The sequence below is a fragment of the Leopardus geoffroyi genome, chromosome A2 (genome assembly GCF_018350155.1).
Source record: "Leopardus geoffroyi isolate Oge1 chromosome A2, O.geoffroyi_Oge1_pat1.0, whole genome shotgun sequence".
NCBI classification, from domain to species: Eukaryota; Metazoa; Chordata; class Mammalia; order Carnivora; family Felidae; genus Leopardus; species Leopardus geoffroyi.
The window spans coordinates 51,900,158-51,924,912 of NC_059331.1; the positions used below are offsets into that span (position 1 = coordinate 51,900,158).

The 24,755-nt window shown below is 51.5% G+C and overlaps 1 protein-coding gene across 19 annotated transcripts in view; it reads right to left on the reverse strand.

Annotated features, from left to right (window-relative positions):
* The window catches only part of ATP2B2 (ATPase plasma membrane Ca2+ transporting 2), a 424,560-nt gene that overhangs the window by 74,050 nt on the left and 325,755 nt on the right, over positions 1-24,755 (reverse strand). For all 19 annotated transcript variants that reach the window (XM_045493803.1, XM_045493802.1, XM_045493801.1 and 16 more), the window contains 3 exons: positions 10,311-10,508; positions 4,166-4,423; positions 3,038-3,163 (listed from right to left, as the gene is read on the reverse strand). In XM_045493803.1, coding sequence (XP_045349759.1) covers positions 3,038-3,050 — 13 coding nt within the window. In that variant the 5' untranslated portion in view covers positions 3,051-3,163; positions 4,166-4,423; positions 10,311-10,508. The remainder of the gene's footprint in view (positions 1-3,037; positions 3,164-4,165; positions 4,424-10,310; positions 10,509-24,755) is intronic.

Here is a 24,755-nt window from a genome sequence, read left to right on the forward strand (position 1 = left end):
AGGCAGAACTGGAAGAATTTTACTCTTTACCTTATCTGAGATGGTTTGCATGGTGAGAGACTCGGTCAACATGATGGGGCTGTGCTCGAAAGGGCCAAACACAGCGTGGGTGTCATGGGCTGAAATGTGTGTGAGTGCCATGCTGTATGGGGGTGACTGCCCACAGGCAGTGGTGGGCAGAGAAGGCTTCTTGAAGGGGGTGGAGCCTGAGCAGATGAACAGGAGTTAAATGTGTAACAAGGAAGGGAGAGGGCCATCTAAGAGTGGGGAGCAACTTCAGCAGGGGCAGGGCAGAGGGAACAAAGCAAGGTGCACCTGTAGCAGAGGTACAAGGTGAGGATGGGTGTGATGAATCTGTGACTCTCAGGCCTGGGAGGGCATTGAATGCAGTGCCCATTCGGTGCTTGGGTCCACTCCACAACACCCCCAACACCCCAGAGCCTGTCCAGGCCTGCTTACACACAAACCGTGACCAGGAACTCACCAGCTGCCAGGCAGCTTCTTTTGTCCTAGAATGGTTTTGTCACAGAATTTCTCTTTCTGTAGACTGCTTTCTGTAGGGCTGCCTATACCCTCTTCTCACCCCCCCATTCCCCGTGAGCCTGTGTGAATCATTTGGCCGTCCCAGCCCCATGCAGATATGTTTCAGAATGTCAGCACTACAGTTCACAGTCAAGCTCACCCTGCGCTCTGGCATTCTTGGTGGGTCCTGACTCTTGCTTTCTTTTTGCCATCCCCCTGCACTCATGCATGGTCTCTGCAAAGTTGACAGGCATACTTTCCATGCTGAAACAGGATAGAGCTCCAGAGAAGCCCAGAAACCTCCCACTGGATTACCAGCAACCCACCAATCAGCACAAACCCACCCCAATCTCCTGGCCCCTAGCACATCCTGCTGTATCTTGCCCACAGGGGCATCCCAAGACACCTTGGCTGCTGTCTCGTGACATCTGGAGGCCCAGGGCCTACACTATTTACCTGGGCTTCCAGTTAGATGTATAGGTAAAGGTCCAAACAGTTGGTTCGACTTGGGCTGGCTAGCTGACTTCCCATCCCATCTCTGCCCTGTCTGTGTCTTTTCCAGAGTGTCCCTGCACCTGTGCCCATCTCCTTGGCTGGTCTGTGATGCACCGAGTCAGTGATTCTCAACATTTTATCTCCTTAGCCTCCTGTGATGTAACTACCCCTCCTCTCCCTTCTCCAAACTGTCTGGAACCTTCATCACCCATCCATTCAGGCCCAGTGCCTCCACTTGACTTCTGCTGATCCAGATGACCCACCAGGCCACTTTTCCCAAGGATGATTGCCTCTCTGTCAACCACTTTATCTCAGAGGTCAGAACCAGAGCCTCAGTGACATGATCCCTGATGTGGCCCTAAGTTCCAAGAAGGCGTTCAAGGCTTTATATGATCTCCTAGTCCCCAGAGCCCTTGCACTTCCTGTCCCTTTACCTGGAGTGTTATTTCTTCTCGTTGTGCTGGTTTCAGCTCACAAGAAACCTCCTCAGACAGGCCTTCCCTGACCAAAAAGATTCCTGTCCCCTTTCTCAGAGCCTCTATCTCATTACAGTGGTATAATGTCATCTGAATATTTGAAATTATCTTACATATTTGCTTGCTTGTTCCTTTATTGTCTGTTTCTTTTTACTAGATTTTAAGCTCCAGGAAGGTAGGGACCTTACTTGTCCCACCAACCACTGGCAAACAGGAGCTACCTAACAAATGTTGGTTACGTATGTTCTGGATAAATAAATGCCCCAGCTCCGATTCTCACTCCTTTCTCCCATCCTACCCTGCAGACCTGCTGATTGTCCTCTGTGTATTGCTAGGACATCCCATATTCCTTCAGACTTCTGTGTCTCTGCACACATTTGCCTCTGCTCTGAGGCCCTTCCTCTATAATTCTGCTTGGCGAGCTCCTACTCACCCTTTAAAACCCAGCTCAATTCCAATTTAAGTGGTTCTGTCCCTTTTCTGGCTTTCTCGCGTCTTCTCACTCCTCTACTGTGGAATGAGCTGTTTGCAGTCTACAGGCTGGAGGCCCTCATGGTCAGGAGGAGGCTCAGAATCATTGTGGGGGCCTGGCCCAGGGCAGCTTCTCAGAGGATGTTTCCCGAGCCGCGCTGAGCAATGAGACCCTTTGTGTGTCCCCTCGAAGGGAGTGTCTCATCCAGCAGGTGCCTCACCTCTGCAAGGTCTCTCTACCTCCTCTCTTGCCCCCTGCAGCAGCCAGAATGAGATTTTACAAATGCAGTGTGACTAGTTCACTGCTTAAAACTATTCCAGATGACCCTCGTCACACTTAGAACATTTCCAAACTAACTCTTCAAGAGCTGGCATCGAGGCCCTCCACCCCGTCCATTTTACTCAATTTCCTCCTGCGTTGGGACCTTTGCACTTGTTGTTCCCTCGTATACATTCCCCACAAATAGTCGCTAGGCCAGTTCTCTCTCATTGTTCACACCTCACCTCAAACATGGCCCCCCCGCTCCCCGCAGCCACCTGCCTTCCATCGCTCTGCTTTATTTTCATCATAGACCCACCATCTTCTGGAGTTTTCACAATGTCTGGGGCTTCTCACTGCACCACAAGCTTCTCAGGGCAGGGGCCTTGTCAGCCTCATTCATTGCTGTATCCCCAGTACCCAGCCCAGTGCCTGGCACATGGTAGGTATTGAACATAACTGTCACCCGATCAATCCTTCCCTATCCCTGATAAGAACAGCCTCTGGTGTTTGACTTTTCAGAAGACTAAGTCACTAGAAAGTAAGTTCTATGAAGGCAGGGATTCTCTGTCGATTTTCTTTACTGCACTATCCCCAGGGCCTGGAGCAGTGCTAAGTGCACAGTAGGCTCAAAGTACGGTTGTTGGGGGGAAACGGAGGGAGCTGTCATTTGGGGCTGAGCTGGCTGGAGATCTGAAGCCAAGGAACAAAGTCTTTGAGAACTTCCAGCCTCATGAAGGGGACACAGGTGCCCCCCACAGCATAGAGGCAGGAACTGGCAATGGGAGTGACCCACCGTTGGGCCACATCTCACCTGACAGCAGCATGGGGTCCTTGTCCACGGACTTGCGCACCTGGTCAGACTCTCCCGTCAGGGAGCTTTCGTCGATTTTGAGGTCATTGCCCTGGATGAAGAGGCCGTCAGCAGGGAGGAGGTCACCTGGTGGTAGGAAGGGCAATCAAGTTAGCAGGGTCTCAGGTGGCTGGAGGGTCTGGGAACATTCCTTTGAAGGTGTGTTTGCAAGGTCAAGTTCACCATTGGGGACAAGCTGCCTAGAGCTCCCAGGGTGTTGGAACCAAGATGGCACTCATCACAGGCCAATAGGCAGCTGAAGACTGGAGCCAAGGTGAATGGCGCAAGGCCTGGAGGGCTGAGGCTGGGCCCAAGAACAATCCTAGTTCGAGTGGGCTTGTACTTCTGTTTATAAAGTGCTTCTCTTGGCCTGGTGTGGATTTGGGGCCCAGTTTTCTCAATGATTCATTCTCTGGTCTCAACTACAGTTTGGAAAGTTCTTCTAGGAGGGACTAGTCTGTCTTGGCTAGGCTGAGGAGACCCTATGACAGGCCACTTTATCAGAGGAAACCAAGCCCCCTAAGGTGGAGTGAAGAGGGAACTCCAATCTCTTCCCCATCGTCTGCCTCTACTTACCCAGGACATATCTCACCTATACCCCCTTTGGCACTAGCCAGCCTGCCCACTCTCTCCACGGTAGTATCACAGGCCCATCCACGTCCACTCCCTACAACACCCTCTCTAGCCCAACAACCATCCATCAACAGCTCAATTATAGATGGGAAAGGGATTTTGTCTCATAAACCCATTCTGAGTGTCAGTGGTCCTTGGAGCATTATGTTGAGAAGGCTTCTGTATCTAGGCTTTGAATTGTGATTGATTAGTAATGTCTGTTACAGGTGGAGGTTTTGAGAGTGGTAGCACATGTGCCATGTATCTGCCATTTCTGACTTTCAGGATTCTGGAATCCTACCTCCTCCAGGAAGTAGCCTTCTACCTCCCAAAGGATCTCAGAAGACATCCTGCCTTGGGATTAGCTTTCAGGAACCAACTTCCTTCCCTGGGCCCACCTCTTTGGGTCTGCCCGTCCTGTCCCGCCTCTGCCCAGACTCTAGCTCTAGCACCTGGCTCTGTGGCTGGGACACTTACCATATTTGACCTGGGCGATGTCCCCAACCACAATCTCGGCCACAGGGATCTGGACCACCTGGCCAGCCCGAACCACGGTGAACTTCTGCTCCTGCTCAATGCGGCTCTGCAGGCCCCGGAACTGCTTCTCTTTGCTCCAGTCATTGAAGGCCGTGACCAGGACCACACAGATGACAGAGAGGAGGATGGCCGCCCCCTCGATCCAGCCCGCCTCCGCCTCCCCTTCATCCTCTGCCCCTCCCTGGGCCGTCGCACATCCTGCAGAGGGCAGAAGGAAGCAGGCAGGGTGGGGTCAGCCAGGCAGGAGGGGCCTCACGGGCCTGGATTTAAATCCCAGCTCCCCAAGTAAAAAACGTTGATAACTGGATGAACACGATCCAATTTATCCAACGTGTCTGGGTGGTGAACCCTTCAGTTTTCTGTGTTGGTTCTAGGAGTGGGATCTTGGACAAACGACTCCATCTCTTTAAACCTCAGTTTTCAGATCTGTAAAAAGCGATGGATATTCTTTATCTGGGGGACCTATTGTGAGGGTTGAACTTCAGTGAGGTAAGGTCCATGGTGGCTCCAGCACAGACCCAGCACAGAGGACAGGCCTGATTCACGAAGAAAGAGAAAAAGTGAGGATGTAACAGGACGAAGGTGGTCAGTATTGATCAGGGTCTGGAGGGCAGTTTGGCTGATGTGCTTTCTTTCCATTCTTCCAGCAACTGTGAGGCAGGCCTGCAGACAGCAGGCTGGGGGGCAGGAACCACGGTGCCGGGCCCGACCTCCAACGAGCTGGTTCTAATTCTGCCACTGCCCCTGCGTGATCCTGGGTAACTCACTGTCCTCTCTGTGCTACAGTGTCCTCCTCTGCAAAACTGGAGTCACGGAGACCTCCTTCCAGGTTCTAGGAGAGGAAGGTGAAAGCCCCACCTAGAGCTTAGCACACAGCCCTTTTGCATCTCTGGTTGGACTCGATGCCACCCTCTAGGCTGTAGGCTGCTCATCTGTCCTACAGTGACCGTGCATCCCATACACTCTTGCACTGTTGAACATCCCAGTCTGGTTCCCCAAACTGCTTGTGCCTGCCAGGCCCACCATGTGAACAGAAGAAGAAAAAAGCAGGCCTATCTGATACAAAAGCCTCAGGCCCTGCCCATGCAGGACTAGGTCCTAGGGTCTTTCCAAGCCCCTCCATTCACCCTGCCTCCTGTGTCCCCCAAAGGACCCAGAGAGGGAGAGTTACCTCCATTTACAGATGAGGAAACTAAGGCTCAGAGAGGTGAGGGAACAGCCAAGGTAGGTGTGACAGCCAGGACTAGCCCAGCCCCTTTTCTCCACCAGGAGGTGGTGAACAGCCCTTTCTATGGAAAGTGACCCGAGTAGCATCAGACTATCCATCCCCGGAAAACTCAGAGAGCTTCCCTTTTGTGGTGGCAGGGCAGGGGACTGGACCATTCACAAGTGACTTGTGCCAAGCACTCACTTTAGTTCTCAAGCTGACCAAGAGAAGTGGTTCAGAGAGGGCTGGCAACTCACCTGGGGTCATACAGCAGATCTGGAGTTTGAATCCAGGCCTGGAATCTGGATCTGGTCTGCCTACTGTCCCTGAGCCCAGTGGCCTCCTCTGCCATGTGCTGGCCTCACGTTGCCAAAGACCCTTGGCTAACTGTCTGGAAGTCCACTTCAGCCCCAAGGAAGAGAGAACAGTTTTGAGAGATCCCAGCAGGAGCTTCTGGGAAGCCAGAGGGTCAGAAGCAACATGACCAGAAGGCCAAGTGGTGCCAGGGAATGTTTTCCAGCCCCTGGAGGGGTGGAGGTCCAGGCTAGGTGGTGGGCCTAAGCTTGGGACGGTAAAGAATCATGTGGCCCAGCAGTATGCATCACTCCTGGTGAAATTCCACAGCTTTCACCAAACAAGTCACACTCTGCAGACTAGTAAACAACCGCATCACTGCACAAGGTCCTCGATGTCACTCTTTTTTTCTTTTGAAATTTCAGACTTATGCAATAATCTTAAACTGCTTAACTGGACCAGCCTTTAGTGCTGATGATAATCATAATCATGCTAATGTAACTGCCATCGGGCCAGCCTTGAGCTTAAATCCCAGCTGTGATTCAGGCACTGCTGGGTGCCTATGACCGGGCTACTTAACCACTGTGCCTCAGTTTTCTCATTTGCAAAATGGGGGTGGTGACAGACACTCCCTCGAAGGTGGCTGAGAGGACAGAGGGAGAGCCTTTATGTAAAGCACTCACCCTCCTGAGCACATAGCCAACAAAGAGTGAAAGCTGCTGTTTTTTGTCATCCAGTGTGCAGAATGCCTAAATGCATTCAAGTTCACAGCCAGCCTTGGATGGAGCCTGGGGCCCCAAGCTATGGAGGCGTCCAGCTGGAGTTCAGCTGCGATGACCAGGGAGGCGTACAAGGGCACCCCTCCACCATCATGAATGACACCAGAAGCCCCAAAGCCTGGGAAACACAGGTGAATCTTTCTAAACAGAAACCCAATCCATGGAAATGTGCTCTTTTGGACTTCACGGGAGTGACTTGACACACAGAGCCCCAGTTCTTTGCTCTATGGGACTTTTATTACTCTCTGCCTCTGCTACGTGCTTTGTAAATGGGAAGACTATTCTTTCCCTGTTGTGTATTTCATCGGTGTCCCCCCCCCCCCATTTACAGATGACAGCAGTCACTGCAGCATTTAGGACACTCAGAGATAGCCCAGGACCATGGAAAGCCTTTGAGGTCTGGAATTGTAAAGACTGACTTTGAATCCAGGCTCTGCTGTGTGACCTTGGGTAAGTGACTTGGTCTGTCTGAGTCTCAGTTTGGACAGCTGTAATGTGGGATGACTTTGTGACCCCAGGGCCTAGTAAGGGCCTGGCATCTGTTGGGTACGAGATAAATGGTCTCCTTTGCATGAGCTACTCTCCCTGGACTGGCTTCTGGAAGCCAAGGGGGTGGTAGCTGAGCAGGGTTCACACTCTGTTCCCTTGACTCCCAACCCTGCCTGTTGCCTTTGCTGGTTCTATACCAAGGAGCCCTTTGGTTCCTTGAGGGCACTCTGCTGGCCAAAGCCCATTTGTTTTTCCTTCCTTCTGAGAACTGTCTGATGGTCGCTCTGTGCCTTGGGTGGGCCAGAATGGGGCTGTGGATTGCTGGGTTAGGCCTTCAGCTACCAGGAACTGCTGGACCCTGGGAACAACTCCTGCTGTTCCAGATGCAATCAGGGAAAAGAGATGGGGAAATGGAAAGAAGGGGGGCACTGGGTAGACCCTGCTGAGGTCTCCTCTGGGGCCCCTTGGGCTGGGGCAGGAATAGGTTCTGAGCAGCCCGCAGCTGCTCTCCCTGGACCTGGGGCTTTGTAAGGTTCGGATTTTGTCTGTGTGACCTCAGGGAACTTCTTGGCCTCTCTGGGCCTACTCTTCTTGTCCATCAGCAAAATGGGAAAGTGACTTTCTAGAAGGTTACCAGGGCCCGGCATCAAATATGGGCCCTCGAAACTAGAAGAGACACAAACGTTTTCTAAACACCTACTATGTGCCTGTCACTCTGCTGGCACTCTGACACTAGGGGAGCTGCTATGAACAGGGAGTTGGGAACACTGGTGTGCCAATCCCAGCTCTGTCATGAACATGCTGTGTGACCTCCCCCAAGTATCTGGAGGACTCTGAGCCAAGGAAGCAAACAGGAAAGTGCGGTGGGTGCCACAAGGCTCTAAGGTTTGTAAACCCATCACCAGCATCATTCTGGACATGACTGATGAAGCTTGAGTCTGACTTGGCAGGGCGGTGGGCCTGGCAACATGGAAGGTCCAGAACTCAGAGCTCAGGCCAGAGCCTGGGCATTGGGGAGAACGTATAGCCACAAAGCGCAGGAACTTCACTCTCTGGTGCTGGGATATGTGCAGTGGCTGCCCTCATCCACCCAGGCCTGGCCTGAGCTAGTGTCTCAGCTAGAGGTAGGGAGGGGCAGTGGAAAGAACTAGAAGACTTGGATTGAAAGTCGAGCCTTACTGCCTAACAAGCTGTGTGACCTTGGGTAGGTTCTTCCCCTCTCTGGGCCTTGGTTTCCATGTCTCTAGAAGGGAAGAGATGGCAGCCCTGTTTGGAGGGCTGTATGTGGGAAGGCTCCTCCTGGCATGCACTTGGAGCTAATCTGTTCTCTCACGGGAGCCCTCTCTACCATCTGCCCTCTGACTTCTCTATCTTGCACTAAACTGGGTCACAGGAAGCCATTTACCTGGGGGGCATTGACTCAGTCCTGTCCCTTCCTGAGGAAATGCAGCTGAGTGATAGAGCGTGGGCTCGGAAGCCAGAACGTCTGGGTCTGAGTCATGCTTCTGCTGCTTCCTAGAGTGTGACCTAGCGAGTCATTTACTATCTCAGGGCCTCGGCTCCCGGATGATAACAGCACCTACCCACAGGGTTCTTGTGAAAATCAAATGAACTTCTACTGTAAATGCTCCCAACTAATGCCGGCTACACAAATAGTTAGAAGAATGATCATTATTATTCTGGTTGTGTGTTGCACCTTTAGCTGAGTTCAAGGCTTATTCAAGTAGCCATGTGTAGCCTTCTACATTTTCTGTGAAACTCCTGCAAAGATTGTTGCCCAATATGCATCTCTTATAAGGCCCTATGTGAAAGTTCATCCCAGAATTCACTGTCAGGGGACATGCTACCAACCGAAGAAACTGTTTTCCCGCCTTGTTGATAGCCTGAGCTAAGAAAGTCATCCTAATTCCCTTTCTGCCTTGGCTTCCAGGAAGCTTAAAGTCAAATTTAAGTCTCAGTCATGGCAGCAAATATGGTTGGTTTATTTGCTTCCATTCCTTTCCTGTCTGTCTTTTCTGTTCAACTTCATCTTGTGAGATGTGCCCTTCTTGTGTCTTTAAACCCTTTCTGGGAAGAGTCACACAGGATAAAAAGCAACTTAGTAATATTATGCAAAAAATTGAGGTAGTTGGCCTAAGAGACTCGGTCATTAGACTTGGGCAACTAATAGACTTGGGCAACTCTGGCTTTGGATGGGGTGAGGGGACAGATATTCAAGGAATTTCAGAGACCACCTCCTCATCTGGGAAATGAGGCCCATAATGGTTATTTCTTATAAGCTATTCACTTTTTATTTCCTTGCTTGAAGCAATGAACATAGTAGGATTATCTGTTGATGTAGCACATTCACTAGGAAAATGTCGAATCATAAATAATAACAAGTGTTTATAACATCCTACTAATGAAAAATCAGATTGTAAAAATCTAACAAAACAATATATCTTACGTGATCCCATAGTATGTGTCTGTCTATCTATCTATCTATCTATCTATCTATCTATCTGTAATGTGACATAGGTTTGAAAGACTGTGTCATCATAAAGGAAAGAGTCATTGAGTTGATAAAGCACTAGCTGTTAGCAGGTGCTCGCTTTCTGGAATGAAAAGATGAGGGAAAGTTGAAGTTCTCCATTAGGAGTCCTAAGTTCTGACTTTGACAAGAGTAGGTCTGCTCCACAACCCTCCCTGGATGAGTGGGTGGTGCTTCCTCCATCAACGGAGCAGTGTCCCCAGTCAGAACTCAGGGACAGATTTTGGGAGGCCCTCTCAAGACCAGGACTCCTCACGTGGGAAAACATGTTCGGTGTCAGCCTCACAAGTGTGTGCATGATAGTGAACCAACTCCGGGATAGGAACGTGAAAGAGGAGGAATAGCGTGGATACTGAGTCTCACGCACGCATGAAGGATGAGACCTAAGAGGGAAACTGGGAGGAGGAAGCCTGGGGCCGTCACACCCATGGTGGTAGCAGGTCCAGCACCCACTCGTTGACCTTGAGTGAGTTAATGCCCATCTCTGTTCCTTGTTTTCCTCATCTTTAAAATGCACCTAATCATGGCCCTTACCTCATGGGGATTTAGGAAGATGACATCCGAGCTCAGAGCTCGGCACACTGTAAGTGCTCAATAAATGCTCACTGTAGTTCCTTCCACTGTTGGTGCAATCCTTGCATCTTGCACATGGGAAAACTGGGGACCGGGGGCTGTGGGTGGGGCCCTGTCCCCTGGGCCTCAATTTCCTCACCTGGAGGAGCCGTGGCTGAGTCCTGGGTACCCGCAGGTACACGTTTGGTGCAGGGTGGGGCGCTGGGGTCTTACCTTCATTGTTCTCTCCAGGCGGGTGGTAAAAGGACAGCCCCAGGGAGATGATGGCCGCGATTTCCAGGATGATCAGCGTCACATCTTGCAGTGCCTCCCACACCAGCTGCAGGAAGGTTTTTGGCTTCTTTGGAGGTATAAAGTTTTGCCCAAAAATCTGCTTTCTCTTTTCCAGATCTGGAGCGGTGCCCGGTAAACCTGTGGACAGAGTGCAGAAAGGTTGGCCTGGGAGGCCTGGGAAAGACACTCAGCTTCCCGGGAATCGTCCTGAATGGGGCTGGCCCCATGGGGAAGCACAGAGAGGGGGGTGGGGGTGGGGTGGTGGAAACAAAGCAGAAAACTTGCAGGCACCAGCCAGGCACCCAGCACTCGCGCCAGGCCCAGAGCGGGCTCCTGTGAAATGCCAGAGACACCATGAAGTGGGGTGAAGAGTGGTCCCCCACAAAATGATATGTCCGCATCCTAATCCATGGAAACTATGAAGGTGACCTTATTTGGAAATAAGGAAAACGGTCTCTGCTGATATAGTTAAGGATCTTGGCCTAAACCCAGTGTTAAGTGTCCTCATACGTGACAGAGGGAGAAGACACAGACACAGAGGGCACAGGCCATGCGAAGATGGAGGCAGAGATGGCAGGATGCAGCCACCAGCCAAGGAACGCCGCAGCCATGAAGACGCCCAAAGAAGCAAGGATGGGAATGTCCCCTAGAGCCTTTGGAGGCCGCATGGCCCTGCCAACACCTGATTTCCAGACTTCCGGTCTCCAGAACTGTGAGAGAATAAAGCCACCCAGTCTGTAGCCATTTGTTATGGGGGCGACAGAAAGCACATACACACCACCAGGCCCACCCCCCACCACACCCGTGTTCCTGCTTTGCATTTCCTCCCGATCTCTTCATCGAGCACACACTTGGAGACCCCTGCCTTGGGTGTGAATCCCAGCCTGTGCCTCCAGCTCTGAGCCTCAGTGTCCTCCTCTGTGATGGGGATGACGACTGTACGTAGCCCATGAGTGGTTGTGAGCATCTCAGGACAGAATTCGTTAGGTCAGTGTTTGTTGAGCACCTACTATGTGTCCAGCACTGTTCCAGACACTGGGACAGAGCAGTGAGAGACACAAACAGAGCACCCTGCCGGAAGTGCTGACTTCCTAGGGGACACACAGGACGTAGTCAAGCGGTGCCCGGGGTGTGGCATACACTCAGTGGAGGCTAGTGGCCTGTCTCATGGACCATGGGGGTGAAGTGCAGTCCTCATCATGCAGGGCCGGGACATAGCGGCCCGCTTCCAACCCACTGTTTCTTCACTTCCAGACAATTTTCCCTGCCTCACCAATCCGATCCTTACTCCCTGCTCAGCAATCTTTGGAGGCTCCGCACTACCTCCAGAATAAAGTCCATGCTTCTCAGCTTGGCTCTCTGGCCTCTTGATCGGACCCCCAAGCCATGCTTGCGGCCACATTTTCACTACCTGGCCCCCTCCCAACCAAATCAGGCCTGTCCTCTGCTGGCGTGGCTTGTGTGTACCTCCTGCCACATGTTTGGTCGGGTGTGCCTTCTACGTCCCTCCTCCCTGCTCCGTTTGCCTGTCTGCAAGTCCCCTCCCAAACTCATTCGCTCCAAGGTATGGACAAGAATTGTCCAATTCTACCCACAGTCAACATTTGAAATCATTCCACTTGGGCTTCATTCCTTGAAATAAAAACTCCAATTCCTTTAGATTCCCTGGGAGAGGGAAGCCATCATCAGTTCTGGACACCATGGTGTGAATGAGTTTCAGGCTTTTTCCTGGGAGTGGGATTTGATAAAGGGAAGAAAGGAGAACTGGGGATAGTGGTGGGGCCTCTGAGGGAAAGGGCTGTGACCAGTCAATACTGGCCTGTTATGGCAGTTTGCTGGGCTTTGACCAGCCAGTTCCTTTCTCTGAGCCTCAGTCTTGATAATAGGGGAGTTCAGTAGGATGGGTGGGTCCTAAGGATCCCACAGGTTCCAAGGTTCCTGAAGTGGTCCTGCTGGGGTCTATTCACAACTCTTCATAGGTTTGGTATAAATAAGGGCTTCACTAAGAAGAAGCTTAGCAAAACTGGGGCCAGTCTATCTCCTAGGCCTGTCCTGATTGATTCACAGAGAGTGAGTCTTTGAATCTTCTGAGGGTCTGTGATTCAAACGTTCTGGAGTGTGACCAGTTGAAAATGTGGGTATTCCCCAGTTCTGGGAGTCTGGTCATAGCTCAGGGGTTCTTTCATCTGGGGATTCATGGGACTGGCTTTGAGATCTTGGGTCCTGGGACAGAGCACAGGGCAGGGGGTTGCAAATCTGCAGAGCCATGGGGCTGAGCAGCTTTTGTGAATGAGTGAAGTAGGTGGGTGGGGGGCAACAGGGAGTAGTGGGGACTGGGGCAACATGAAGAATCTCAGTCATTTTAAAGGGGGAAATTATGTCTTAGCTCTTGTGGGAGAATGTGGAACCAATGTGGTAGATGTCAGTCTTCCAAGGGAAGCAGGACACCTGGAATTTGAGTAAAATCTTCCCATTAAAAATAGCCTAGGATGAAATACAATGTATCTGTGAGCTAGATTCAGCCCTGGGGTTGCTGGTGTGAAACCCCCAAGGCTATGGATTGGGGAGAGGGGAGGAGCAGGGAGGCACCAGAGTAGAACAGCCTCCCTGTCTCTTCCTCATCTTTCCTGGGCTTCCCCCTCCCCAGCACTACACCCTGCCCTGCTCTGCTCCCTGCAGGTTCTGAGGTCTCCTCTGTTTTTTAGAAATAACAGCTCACGGGGCGCCTGGGTGGTGTAGTCGGTTAAGCGTCCGACTTCAGCCAGGTCACGATCTCGCGGTCCGTGAGTTCGAGCCCCGCGTCAGGCTCTGGGCTGATGGCTCAGAGCCTGGAGCCTGTTTCCGATTCTGTGTCTCCCTCTCTCTCTGCCCCTCCCCCGTTCATGCTCTGTCTCTCTCTGTCCCAAAAAAAATAAATAAACGTTGAAAAAAAAATTTAAAAAAGAAATAACAGCTCATAGAATAAAAATATTTGTGTGTTCTGTAGGGCCAGTCCCACTTAGAAATCTCTAGGCAGTTTCCACACAACAAACACCCTAGTATATAAACCCAAGATGGGAACCTTGGGTGTTGAGGTGCTCACATAGGGTGATTGAGATGACAGATGGTGGCCATGACATCTTGCTCACCCTCTTCCTCTTAGGGGAAGAAGGTGGGCTGAGCTGGAGATGGGGATACCCAGCCCCACGAACTCAGATGGGCTTGAACTCAGATGTTATAGGTTCAGATGCCAGGTCTGAGTGACTTTCGGCAAGAGGTGTCGCCTCTCAGTGCCTCAGTTTCCTCATCTGTAAAACGTGAGTAACAGCAGGGCCTACTTCACAGGGTTGGGCGGGCCTTTGGCAGGATGTCTCGTGTAAGGTGCCCGGTGCTGTGCCTGGCACTGGGTGAGGGTATTGGTTAGTGTCGCTCAGTTTTAGGTGGTGTGTGTGATAATTATGGCCTGCCGGAGGAGGAAGACTTTGGACAGGTGGCATTTCAGTAAGATGGGGAGGAGATCAGTAAGATGGTCAATGTGAGGACAGGAACAGCAGAAGGGCTATATGACTGCAGACAAGCCACTTATCCTCTTGGGGCCTCAGTTTCCCCATAGGTGACATGAAGGATTGGCCTGACGGAAGGATAGGGGCTGGTGGCTCTGATACCTTGTATCCAAAGACAGTGGTTTTGGGGACATACAGGTGGGACCTCCCACTGTCTAATCCACCTAGCATGTTTTTCCCAGGAGTGGAATCTCATAGTTTCCCTGCCTTCTGGCTGAAAATGAACATGCCTATTTTGGGGAGCAGAAACAACAGAAGGTGATGTGAGAGATGAATGGTGCTGGAGATTCAATTTAGATTAAAGAGCATCTCACCATTTAGCATATTAAAAATTAACATTCTGTGTCAAGTATCACTGGACAAAGCCAATAAGGCCTTGAAAATTCAGAACCACAGTGCCTGGGCATTGATGTCAGAAGCCGTGTGGGGTTGTGGGTTTCTAATGTGAATTTCTTTTTTTGCACAAGAGGCAGAGGACAGAGATCTGAGGGAGGAGTCAGGTTTGTGGATGAACTTGGGCCATTTATCTCATCCCTAGGAGGCTCAGTGTCCTTATCAATAAAATGGGAGCAAAGTAACTCGTAGACTGTGGTGAGCCATGCAGAGAAGAATGTGTGCAAAATTGTACGGGCGTAGCAATTGTGCCTTCACAGTAAAAAGCCTCCAGCACTTGTACAAATTCTTCTATTGGAATCGGAATTTGTGTGTTCTATTAATCACGTTAATAGGAGAAAGCCAAGCACAGAGCATGGGAAACTTGGGTTGTACAGCAATTATTTGCTGCAATGGCTGTTTGCTATCATTGGATATTAGAATAACCTTTGCGCCAAGCTTCATTTCTATCCCGCTGTCCTGGACACAACTGGATTTGTTCCCAGCCTCTAAGCCCGTGCCCCTGCTAATCCTCATTCCTCTATGTGGATTGCCTTTCTCTCTCCTTAGCTCTTTCAGGACCAGCCCTGAGTGCTGCAAATGGCAGCCTCAGGCCATCAGAGAGGTCTTGTTTGGTCAGCTGCACACTTGCACAGTGTTAAAAAAGTGATAGGGGTGCCTGGGTGACTCAGTCGATTGAGCATCTGACTCTTGGTTTCCACTCAGGTCATAATCTCATGATTTGTGGGACTGAGCCCCGCATTGGGCTCCAGGCTGACAGTGTGGAGCCTGCTTGGGACTTTCTCTCTTTCTCTCTCTCTGCCCCTCCCCTGCTTGCACACGTGCACGTTCTCTCTCTCTCAAAAATAAATAAAATAAAACAAATGATAATTTGTTGCCAGCATTAAAAACTCAGGTACTTCCACATAAAAATCCAGACGTCTAGCTCAGCAAGGATGTGTGTGTGGACCTCAGGGAGCTGGAACCTGTGGATGAGAGCTCTCTGACCCAAACATTGGCCTTATCTTGGCTGGGGGACATGTTTCCTGTTAAGGAAAGCTCAGGGGGACAGTGAGAACCAGCTTAAGTTCTTCCAGGAGCAGAGGAAGTCTTTGCATCGTCTGGACCTAGCACAGAGCTGGGGACCAGGAAGAGTGAGTGAGGGAGGGATCCTGGTTTCCTTAGAGGGAAGGACTTTGTCATCGGTGGGCTGAAGTGGATGGATGTCTAGGGAGGAAGGAAAGGGAAACACACCCAGAGGCTGGACAACCCGCCATGGTGTCCTGTCACTAGATGCCAGGCCCCCAGCGACTCAGGAGTCTTTTCTCTAAAGAGGCCTGAATTCCCCCCGGCCCCTCTGAAGGTAGAGAAAGTAGTTAGGATCCTATTAGATGGTGTGTATCCAATCTTCCACTTGCTTATTTAATTAATCGACAAATATTTATTGAGCACCTACTATGAGCCAAACATTGCTTTACATGTTGGGGACACTGGTGCCAGGAAGGGTTTCCTGGAGGAAGTGTAATTGGTTGAGCTCAGAAGAAAGAGTGGGGGTTAATCAGGTGAAAGGGTCTGGGTAGGGTAAGAGGGTTGGCGAAGGCAGAAGAAACCCCAAAGGGCTTGGGAAAGGCCAATGTGGCTGAAGCATCCCCCGTTTGCCCCTCAGGAGAGGGGGCAGATGGTCTCCAAGGGAGAGGACACATCTTTTTGGTACCACACGGGGTCCTCATTGAGCAGGCCTTGGAGTGCCGGGGTGGGGCTATCTAATGGATAGCGGAACTCATCTTGTTGCCCTCTTTCCCTTGCCTGCCTGTTAGCTCAGCACTGAATTTACAGTTCACTTCTTAGAGCTGCATGGAGGACTCAGTGGTACCTGTTGTGCTTGTAAATCATCATCTTACTTCTCCTTTCTTCCCTTTGTCTGAATTTCCTCACTGAAGTCATTAAAAATCTTTCTGTATGAGACAAACTTTTACAAGCTGCTCTGCTTGTAGGACATGCGTAATCAAGTAGGAAAAAAAGGGAGTGTTGAGGTAGACACAGGTGCAGGGATTCAGAGGTCAGAAGGAAGGGGCAAGATGAAGGAATGGGGGCATGTCATATATGACTTACTTTTGGCCCTGGTAATTGGGGGCTGGGCTCTGCTTTTCCTGTGTGGGGGACACTGACGTGAAACTCCTCATGCCAACCAGCTGGGCTCTGTGAAAAGTAGGGGCCTTTGGCCATTGGGAGGGGCTCAGGGTGAGAGTTGGCAAGCCATCTGGATGACCTCTGACCTCTTCTTCCCTGCTCTGAGACCCCCACAAGGCTGAGCATCCCTGTTCCCCGCAGAGGACGCCAGAGAACTTTTTCAACCCCAGGAAGGTAGCCATAATGAATGCTGCCACTGAATTTGGCTGATATTTGGGGGGCATTGCCTGGCTGAGTGAACCTGCCTGCTGTCTGAGCAAATGATTTCAAGGAGAAAGTAACTCTCCATCTGCTGCTCAGCGTTAGTGCAAAAAACAAAGTGCCCCCCCCCCTCAGATGCTGGTGCTTGGCATATATTGGCCCTCATAAATCATAGATGCAGTTGTTACTACTAACTACCATGCTATCAGCATTACCATCACTCTCGGCCTGGAATGTGCCTCCTGGATATTTCTGTCAGCATGGCTGCTGTCTGAGACTGTCTGAGACCCACCACTGCAGCCACGCCACACCCCTACCTAGGTCCCGAGACTTGGTTTGGATGCCTCTTCACTTGCTGTGTGACCCTGAGTAGGTTACTTACCCTCTCTGGGGGCCCTCAGGTTGTTTCACTTGAGGATCAAACAGAACCAGGCTCTGACAGTGCTTTGTGAACTGTGACATTCTTCCTCTTCTATTGGGGTCACCCCATTATGCAGGAATGTACACTGAGGCACAGAGTCCTTCTGCTGGGATAGCGACTGAGTCAGACCCCTTGCCACAGAGTCCAGGGGTCACACTTGCCCTCCTCCAGCCTGATCTAGTTAGGGGTGGGCTGCGTCTGCCCAGAACAAATGCCCCACAGCGATCTTACCTGATTAAGCTGACATAAGTCACTGGCTCACACAGGCCTGATCCGTCAGCTGTGGGGTGCTTAGTAAATTTCAGATGAAACAAATTGTGAGTGCTTCCCCAGGAAGGCCAAAGGGGGCTTCATGGCTCTTGCGTGCATTTAAAAAAAAGGGAAGAGAGTGCAAACTGGGGAATGTACCCAGAAGGCAGGTGTGTGACTCAGTATGTGAGAGAGGCTGTCTGTGCAGGTATGTGCGCACTCGAGGGTGTGGCTGTGTCCGTGTGCACGTGAGTGGCCTGGAGCTTCACGTAGGAGGGGGCGTCCACATGCTCCCACCCTGTCAGAGGCCAGGGAGAGTGGGCCGCTTACAAAGACATCACTGCTGAGATGTTTGGGACTTCACAATGCTCAAGACAAAATGGTGAAACGGTAGGAGAGACCGGAGTTTGAGCTTTGCCCAAGGCTACTTCTGAGCTCCGTGACCTTGGGCAGGTGACCTCCCTGGTCTGGGCCTTGGTTTCCTGGTGTGTAACTTGGGGATGAGGACAGCACTCGTCTCACAGAGTCACTGTGGGGAGGGAACACACTGGATGTGCTAGGTTGGACAGGGGCCTGGCTCGGGGTAAAGGCTTCATAAGCAGTAGGCTTGCTACTGTTGCTGCTGTTATTTGAGCCACCCCCAAGCCACTAGCTCCAAACTTGGTTGTATGTTGGCATCACTAAGGGGCTCTGAAAAATATTAATGTCTGAGCCTCAAACCTAGAGATTCTGATTGAAATGGACTGGGGTGTGGCCTGGGCCTTCGATGTGCTGGGTGAAGGACTTACTGGTTCCCAGACCCGCAGCTGGAAACACGTTAGAAATGCAAATTCTGACGCCAGCCCAGACCTACTGACATGACTGCTTGGGAGTGGGGTCCAGGCATGTATGTGGTAACAGCCTTCCTGTGGGGACAGGCTGAAGAAGGGGCAGAGGGTGGAGAGGACGCAGCTAACGTGCTAGGTGCTTTGGGAGTGGCACTGCCCTCGAGCCTCACCGACCCACCCTGGTTTCTGCCGAGGTTCTGAGTGGGCAGTGGCTTGAGCGGCTTACACAGCAGGTGGGGGACAGAGCCTGGACCAGCCTTGTCGATCTTTCCCTTCCTTCAGCAGCAGGTGCCTGCTCCCCCATGGCTGGTCTCTCTCCCTGAAGGCTGCACACGCATGTCAAGCTCACAACCTGCCTTGAGGCAGCAGAGGAGGGAATGAGTGTTGTGCTTTGAGAAGCTGACAGACCCAGACTTGAAGCCAAGGGGGTCATGGAGGCCACAGTCAGACCTTCTGTCTCCTGCTGGTGGCTGAAGGAGCCTAGAGAAAAACTAGGAACAAGGTGAGGAGAGAAAGGAGACCAGAAGAGGAGATCAGGCAGCCTGGGGCCGGGAGTTCCTGTTGAAGGTCGAGCTGACAGAGGTCCTGCCCTGCTCTACAATCTTCCATGGCTCCCCATTCATAACTGTGACCAACTCCTGTGCTGGTGGGCTCTCTGAGGTTGTCCCAAAGGACTTCTCCCGCCTCACTCTCGGTCTTGCTGTGTTTATCCCTCTCTGCTGCCAAGCTCTGAAACATGTCTGGCATTTGCTGGTGTTTGTCTGCTGTGTCTATGTTCATTTGGCTCCTGACCCAGAAGGCCCACCCCTCCCCCCTGTTGAGCTAGTCAGTCTTCTGAGACCCAGATGAAAATTCACTACCACCTTCTGAAAGCCTTCCTTGATTTACCCAGCAAGAGCAATCCATTCTTCTTTCCTTCCCTGAAACCATTTGTCACCTGGGACATTCACTAACACACTTACTTGGACATCCCTCCTGTGCTGGTTTTGGCCCTGGGGTCAAAGGCCGACAGACCTATTCTTCGCTGCCACTACCTTCTAGATTCCGATTCCAGCACACCCTAGAGGAGGCTGTTCGTGCCTGGGAGAGTTGGCCCTTACGAAACTTCCTTCCCTCTCCTGCTTCTCTGGCGACCCGACATGGGGATGTGAATGCCGGGGCCGCCCTGAGGCCCCTGCACACACGAGCGACAGCCTGTGCCACCCATAAGAGCTGCTTAACACACCTGGGCTCAACCCCTCTGCAGAAAAACAGCCCGTGCCGTGGGCATCCCTACGGTCTGCACTTGCATGTGTCTGGCCAGTCGCTGTAAGTAGAGAGGAGACTTGATGGCTTTATTCCAGTGTGCACAGCGGGCAGGTGCCTGGAGTTCACGATCACATCATGGTGTTAGTGATTCCCAACGGATGGGTGCAGGAGGAGGGCTGTGTCTCTGAAATATCATGGCCCCAGGTGGGGTCGTCCATGGATCCAGGGTCTCTAATAATTACGGGTGGCGATGTGGAGGCAGGAGCTCACATACAAAGCTGACAGCTGGAGTGAACGCGCACAGCCGCAGCACTGGCCGCTTTCTCCGTAGCACGTGGATGCGACGTCCATTGGCTCATGTGCATACACGTGGACATGGCATGGAGGGGCATCAGGGCTTGTGGGCACCCCAGACGCTGTGTCCCTCTAAGCCACCTTGACCCACATGCGGACACGAACTTCTCCACTGATTTAAATTCACCAGTTGCCTTTTCCCCGTGTCAGGCCAAGTTTCCACCCTTACTCCACGGTAGGAATCCTTACACCTGTAACACCTCTCCATGCATGGTTCCAGAATCTCCATCTGGGCAGGGCAGGGGTATGGGGGAGTGTGAGAGTGGGTGGTGGCGATCTGGTTGGGAGGCGGGTGGCCAGGGGCTCATCTTGAAGCTGTGAAAATAGCAATTACCAAGTATGAGGGGTCCAGGGGAGCTGGGGCCTTGAATAGGGTTGCCAGATAAAATACAGGAACCCAGTTAAATCTGAATTTCAGATAAACAGCAAATAACTTTTTTTTAGGAAAAGTTATATCTCATACAATATTTGGGACATACAACTAATAAAAGCATGAATTATTTTTTATTTACCCGAAATTCAAATTGAACCAGAAGGCCTGTATTTTTCTTTGCTAAATCTGGTAACCCTACCCCTGAGGCTCCCCCAGTCCCCTCTCCTGGCTTCTCCACTGTTGGAGCAGGACAATTCCTGTGGCCACCAGACCTGCCCTCCCATCTGAGGATGAGGGAAACGAAGACCCAGAGCCGGGAAAGTGACCCAGCCCAGACACAGGGTGATTCAGCTGTGGCACTGTGGCTGGGCTCCTGATTCCCGGTGGAGGCCCTTTTCACCAAGGGAGGGGACGCTAGTCTCGCTCAAATGAACAGTGAGCTTTATTGCACACCCCCAAACGATGGCCATTTCATATTCTCTCTGTGTGTCAATCTCATTTAAGGGATGTGATTCAGACTGTCCTGAGGTGACCTCTGAGAAGCTTTTATCTCATCGCCTTGGAAAAATGGAGGCCAGAAAAGCCATTTTTCTCTTCTGTGACAGGGTCTTGGTGGCTGAACGTAGACATGGGAGAGCTCATGAGAGGAGCTTCTCTATCCCCCCAGGAGAGGGCGCTCTGCACAGCTGCTGCCTGCAGCCTCCCTGGTGGGGACGTACCAAGGCGCAGAGTGCCAATCTTGACCACTTACTGAGGCCTTGAGCAAATGGCATCCCCTCTGTGAGCCTCAGTTTCCTCATCTGCAAATTGGAGCTGAGGGACAATCTTGCTCTGTCCGCTGGGGTTAAGATGAAAGGAGGAGAGATGTGGGAAGTGCCTGGCAAACAGCTGATGCCCAGAACCCGGCCAAGATAGCCCTTTCTTGCCTCTGAACTCAAATGCCACCCCCACATGACATCGCCAGAGGGGCAGAGTATATATGCCTTCTCACTGACCCCTTCGGGGAGGCAGGGGGCTCCTCACACCCCCATCCCTCCACTACACTGGGACCGCAGACAAAGGGGGCCAAATGTGCACGTATGTGCAGTTATGTGATCATCCCTCTATCCACGTACCTTGCATTTAATTCTCCTGGCCGTTCTATGAGTTCTACGCATTAGATGGATGGACAAACCGAGGCTCAGAGATGTCAAGTAACTTGCCCAGCGACACAGAGCTAAAGCTGGGATTTGAATCTGGATCTTTAAGGCTCCATAGCTGTACCCTTTCCACACTGTGCCAGGCTTCAGGACCTGGCACTGAAATCAAAGCCAAGAACTTTACCATTCTCCTGCTGCGCTTGAGACAGCCTTTTGCTATCAACAGAGACTTGGCAATGGACAAGGGGTAGCTTCCAGGATGCCAAGCACCTGAAGGAAAATGGGAGAACTTAGTCACCAGGCTGGGCGTTGCCAAATATTTGTGTTGTCACTGAGGTCTGGATTCTTCCATTAACATAAATAAAAGTCTCATGTTTTGAAAGGGAAAAAAAATCCGCAAGCCCTTCAAAAGCTACAACATTTATAGAAAAATGCCTTTCTGACTTTGGAAGGCGAGCGGGCTGAATACACTGTGGTATATGCAGTCCATAAAATAATACTATGCAATAGTTAAAAGAAATGAGATGCGGGGGCGCCTAGATGGCTCAGTTGGTTAAATGTCCGACTTCGGGTCAGGTCATGATCTCGCGGTTTGTGAGTTCGAGCCCCGTGTTGGGCTCTGTGCTGACAGCTCGGAGCCTAGAGCCTGCTTTGGATTCTGTGTCTCCTACTCTCTCTGCCCCTCCCCCACTCATGCGCGCGCGCGCGCGCGCGCGCGCTCTCTCTCTCTCTCTCTCAATAATAAATAAACGTTAAAAAACATTAAAAAAAAAAAAAACGAGATGCATTTCTATGTACTCCCAGAGAAGGCTCTCCAAGACAAACTGGGGAGTGGAAAAAAAGCAAGTTACAGAGCAACATGTAGTTTGATTCCATATATGTAAAACAGACAACTCAACAGAACAACAGCTTCTATTTTCTGTGGGTACGTATATATGAAAATGTGTAGCAAACGGGCCTATAAAGATCTGCTCCAAACTCATGGAGGTGGGACCTCTGTGGAGGAGGAGAAGGTGCTCGGATTGACTGTACAATCATAGTGGTCAAGGGAACCCTATTTTTGACTGAAATATTTTTAAGCAGGAGAAGGTGCTCATGTTTTATTTGAATAATTCAAATTTAATTTACAGAGGCAACGAATATGTACTACAAGAAAATACAGGTTTGTCTCCATATAACCTTTGGAGAGAGTGGGCTTGGGGACAAATACTCTGGGATTAAAACCCTGGCTTCATGACTTACTACCTGGGTGTTGCTGAGTGAGTCGCTTCACCTCGTCTGTTGCAGGGGCTGTGGTGTCTGGCCCAGAGCCTGGTTGTGCAGATTAAAATGGGGGGGCAGGTGCGACATGCCAGACACATAGGAGGTGCTCCGTGTACAATGGCCATCATCGCTTCTTTACCCTGAGTCCTGTCCTCGTCTCCCATCAGGGTCCCCTCTTGCCCCCAACCCTATTACACCACCCAGAAAACCTCCCCCACCCAAAGAAACGGTTGTCTCAGATCTGCCCACTCTCCTCTACTGCCCACACATTAGCCCAGGCCACCATCACTGCTCACCCTGGGGGCTTTGGTAGCCACCTTGCTGGCCTCTCTGTTCCCACTCTCAATATTCTTTGCCCAACAGCCAGAGGGATATTTCAAAAGTATGGAATATATGGTGTTAGTGTCAGGCCTTTGCTTAAAATCCCCCAGTGGCTTCCACTCCCTGTACAGTGGTGGCCTTCATTTTCTTCTGCAAACTCACTGCCCCCTCTGACCACTGTGCTCCGGTGACTCTAGCCTCTTTTCTGCGGTTTGAACACAAATGCTTTTCTGCCTCAGGGCCTTTGCACCTGGTGTTCCCTCCCTTTCCTGGAATGCTCTTTCCCCCTTTGCATCTAACTCAGCACTTCCTTTGGCTGAACCTGTCCCTCTCCCTGCCCCCAGAGAGAATGTTCTCTTTTGAATGGTCTCAGAGCTCTCCGGAAATCCCTTTTATTTTTATCATGATTTTAATAATTAGTAATGTAATTCGTTTTTCTTAATGTTTGACTCCCTGCTGACTCTAAGATCCATGAAGGCAGTGAGTACATCTGTCTTGGTCTGATACACACTAGATAGACAGACACTCAATTCAATAAACATGGGGCCTCTCCTAGACAATTGCATGGGGAGAAAGGAGGTAAGGAGGGGACAGTGTGTAACTCCAAGGCAATGCCTGCTCTGGGACATTTTCACGCTGAGATCTGAGGGGAAGGGGAGAGACTTGGGGTCTCCTCAAGTCACCCCCAATATGGCCAAGGCCACACTGCAATGACCTCAGCGGCCTCCTCCGTCCTTGTTGCTGATGGGAGGGATGGAGAAGCCCACAGCCAGCCCCCGCAAAGGGACCTGCTGGGGAAACACCCAGGCCAAGCCTCACGCTGGGGCATCCCTCACACTTCCCACGTAGGGGCCTGAAGTGGCGGCTGGGGAAAAAATGTCAGTGAGATCTAGTATCAGACATATGCCAAGGCAGGTAGAGGCCTTCATTTCTGTGACAGCAGCTTCTCTATGTTGCTAAAAAAAAAAAAAAAAAAAAAAAAAAGCAGCTTCTTTGAGGACTAGGAGGCAACTCCTAGAAATAGATGCTCCCTCAGGATGAAAGAATTCCGGGGTGGGGGAACGGAGATGGAGAGGGGAAGAGAAAGATGGTGGTGTGACCGTTATGAAGCAAATCAGAAAACCCACGAGGACCCCAGAAAGCTGAGGGTACCTCTGTGAAAGCTGTAACCGGCCGCTAGCATATCTTATACTGGCATTCTTCTCTTCCCTGTTGTACCCCCTCCCCTCCCCCTCCCCCTCTTGGGATCACTCCCAATTATACCACCTGCACCCCAGCCTCGACTCGCGCTCTGCTTTGGGGGGAGCCCTGAAGAAGGAGACAGGTTGGTAAGTGAGACTTGTGTGAGCAAGGGTGCAACACAGCCCTGGGGGCCGGCTTCCCGGGTCGACCTTCCTCCAATCACTGGCTGTGACCTCCCTGGACCCTTCCGCCCAGGGGCTTGGATCGGCTCTGTATGGGCCCTGGCCGCTCACAAATTCCCAGGTCCTCCTGCACACTTCTCTTATAACCGTATCACTCATTCAAGAAGCTATTAACCTTTAATGAGGGGCCTTTTTAGGCTGCTGGGTCAGCCCTGTGGCCGCTCACCTCGCGGACGGAGCTGCCCAGGGATGAGGGTGCACTGTGTGCGCGGCACACACAGAGAGGGTCCCACCCAGGGTGCGGGGCGCCCTGCCGATGATGTCACTCTGGTGGCGAGCTTCTTTTCCCCTCGCTCTGCCTTCCGTGTGCCCGCTCGCTCTCTGCCTGGCCATTCACCTGCCTGGCTGCCCTTCTGGCTCTCATCTTTCTGGGGTGGCTCTCAGCACCTTTTTTGGGAAGCCACCCCCGAGCAGCCCCAATCTGACCTGACGGCCCCATGCTGCTGCCTCCTATCTCCACA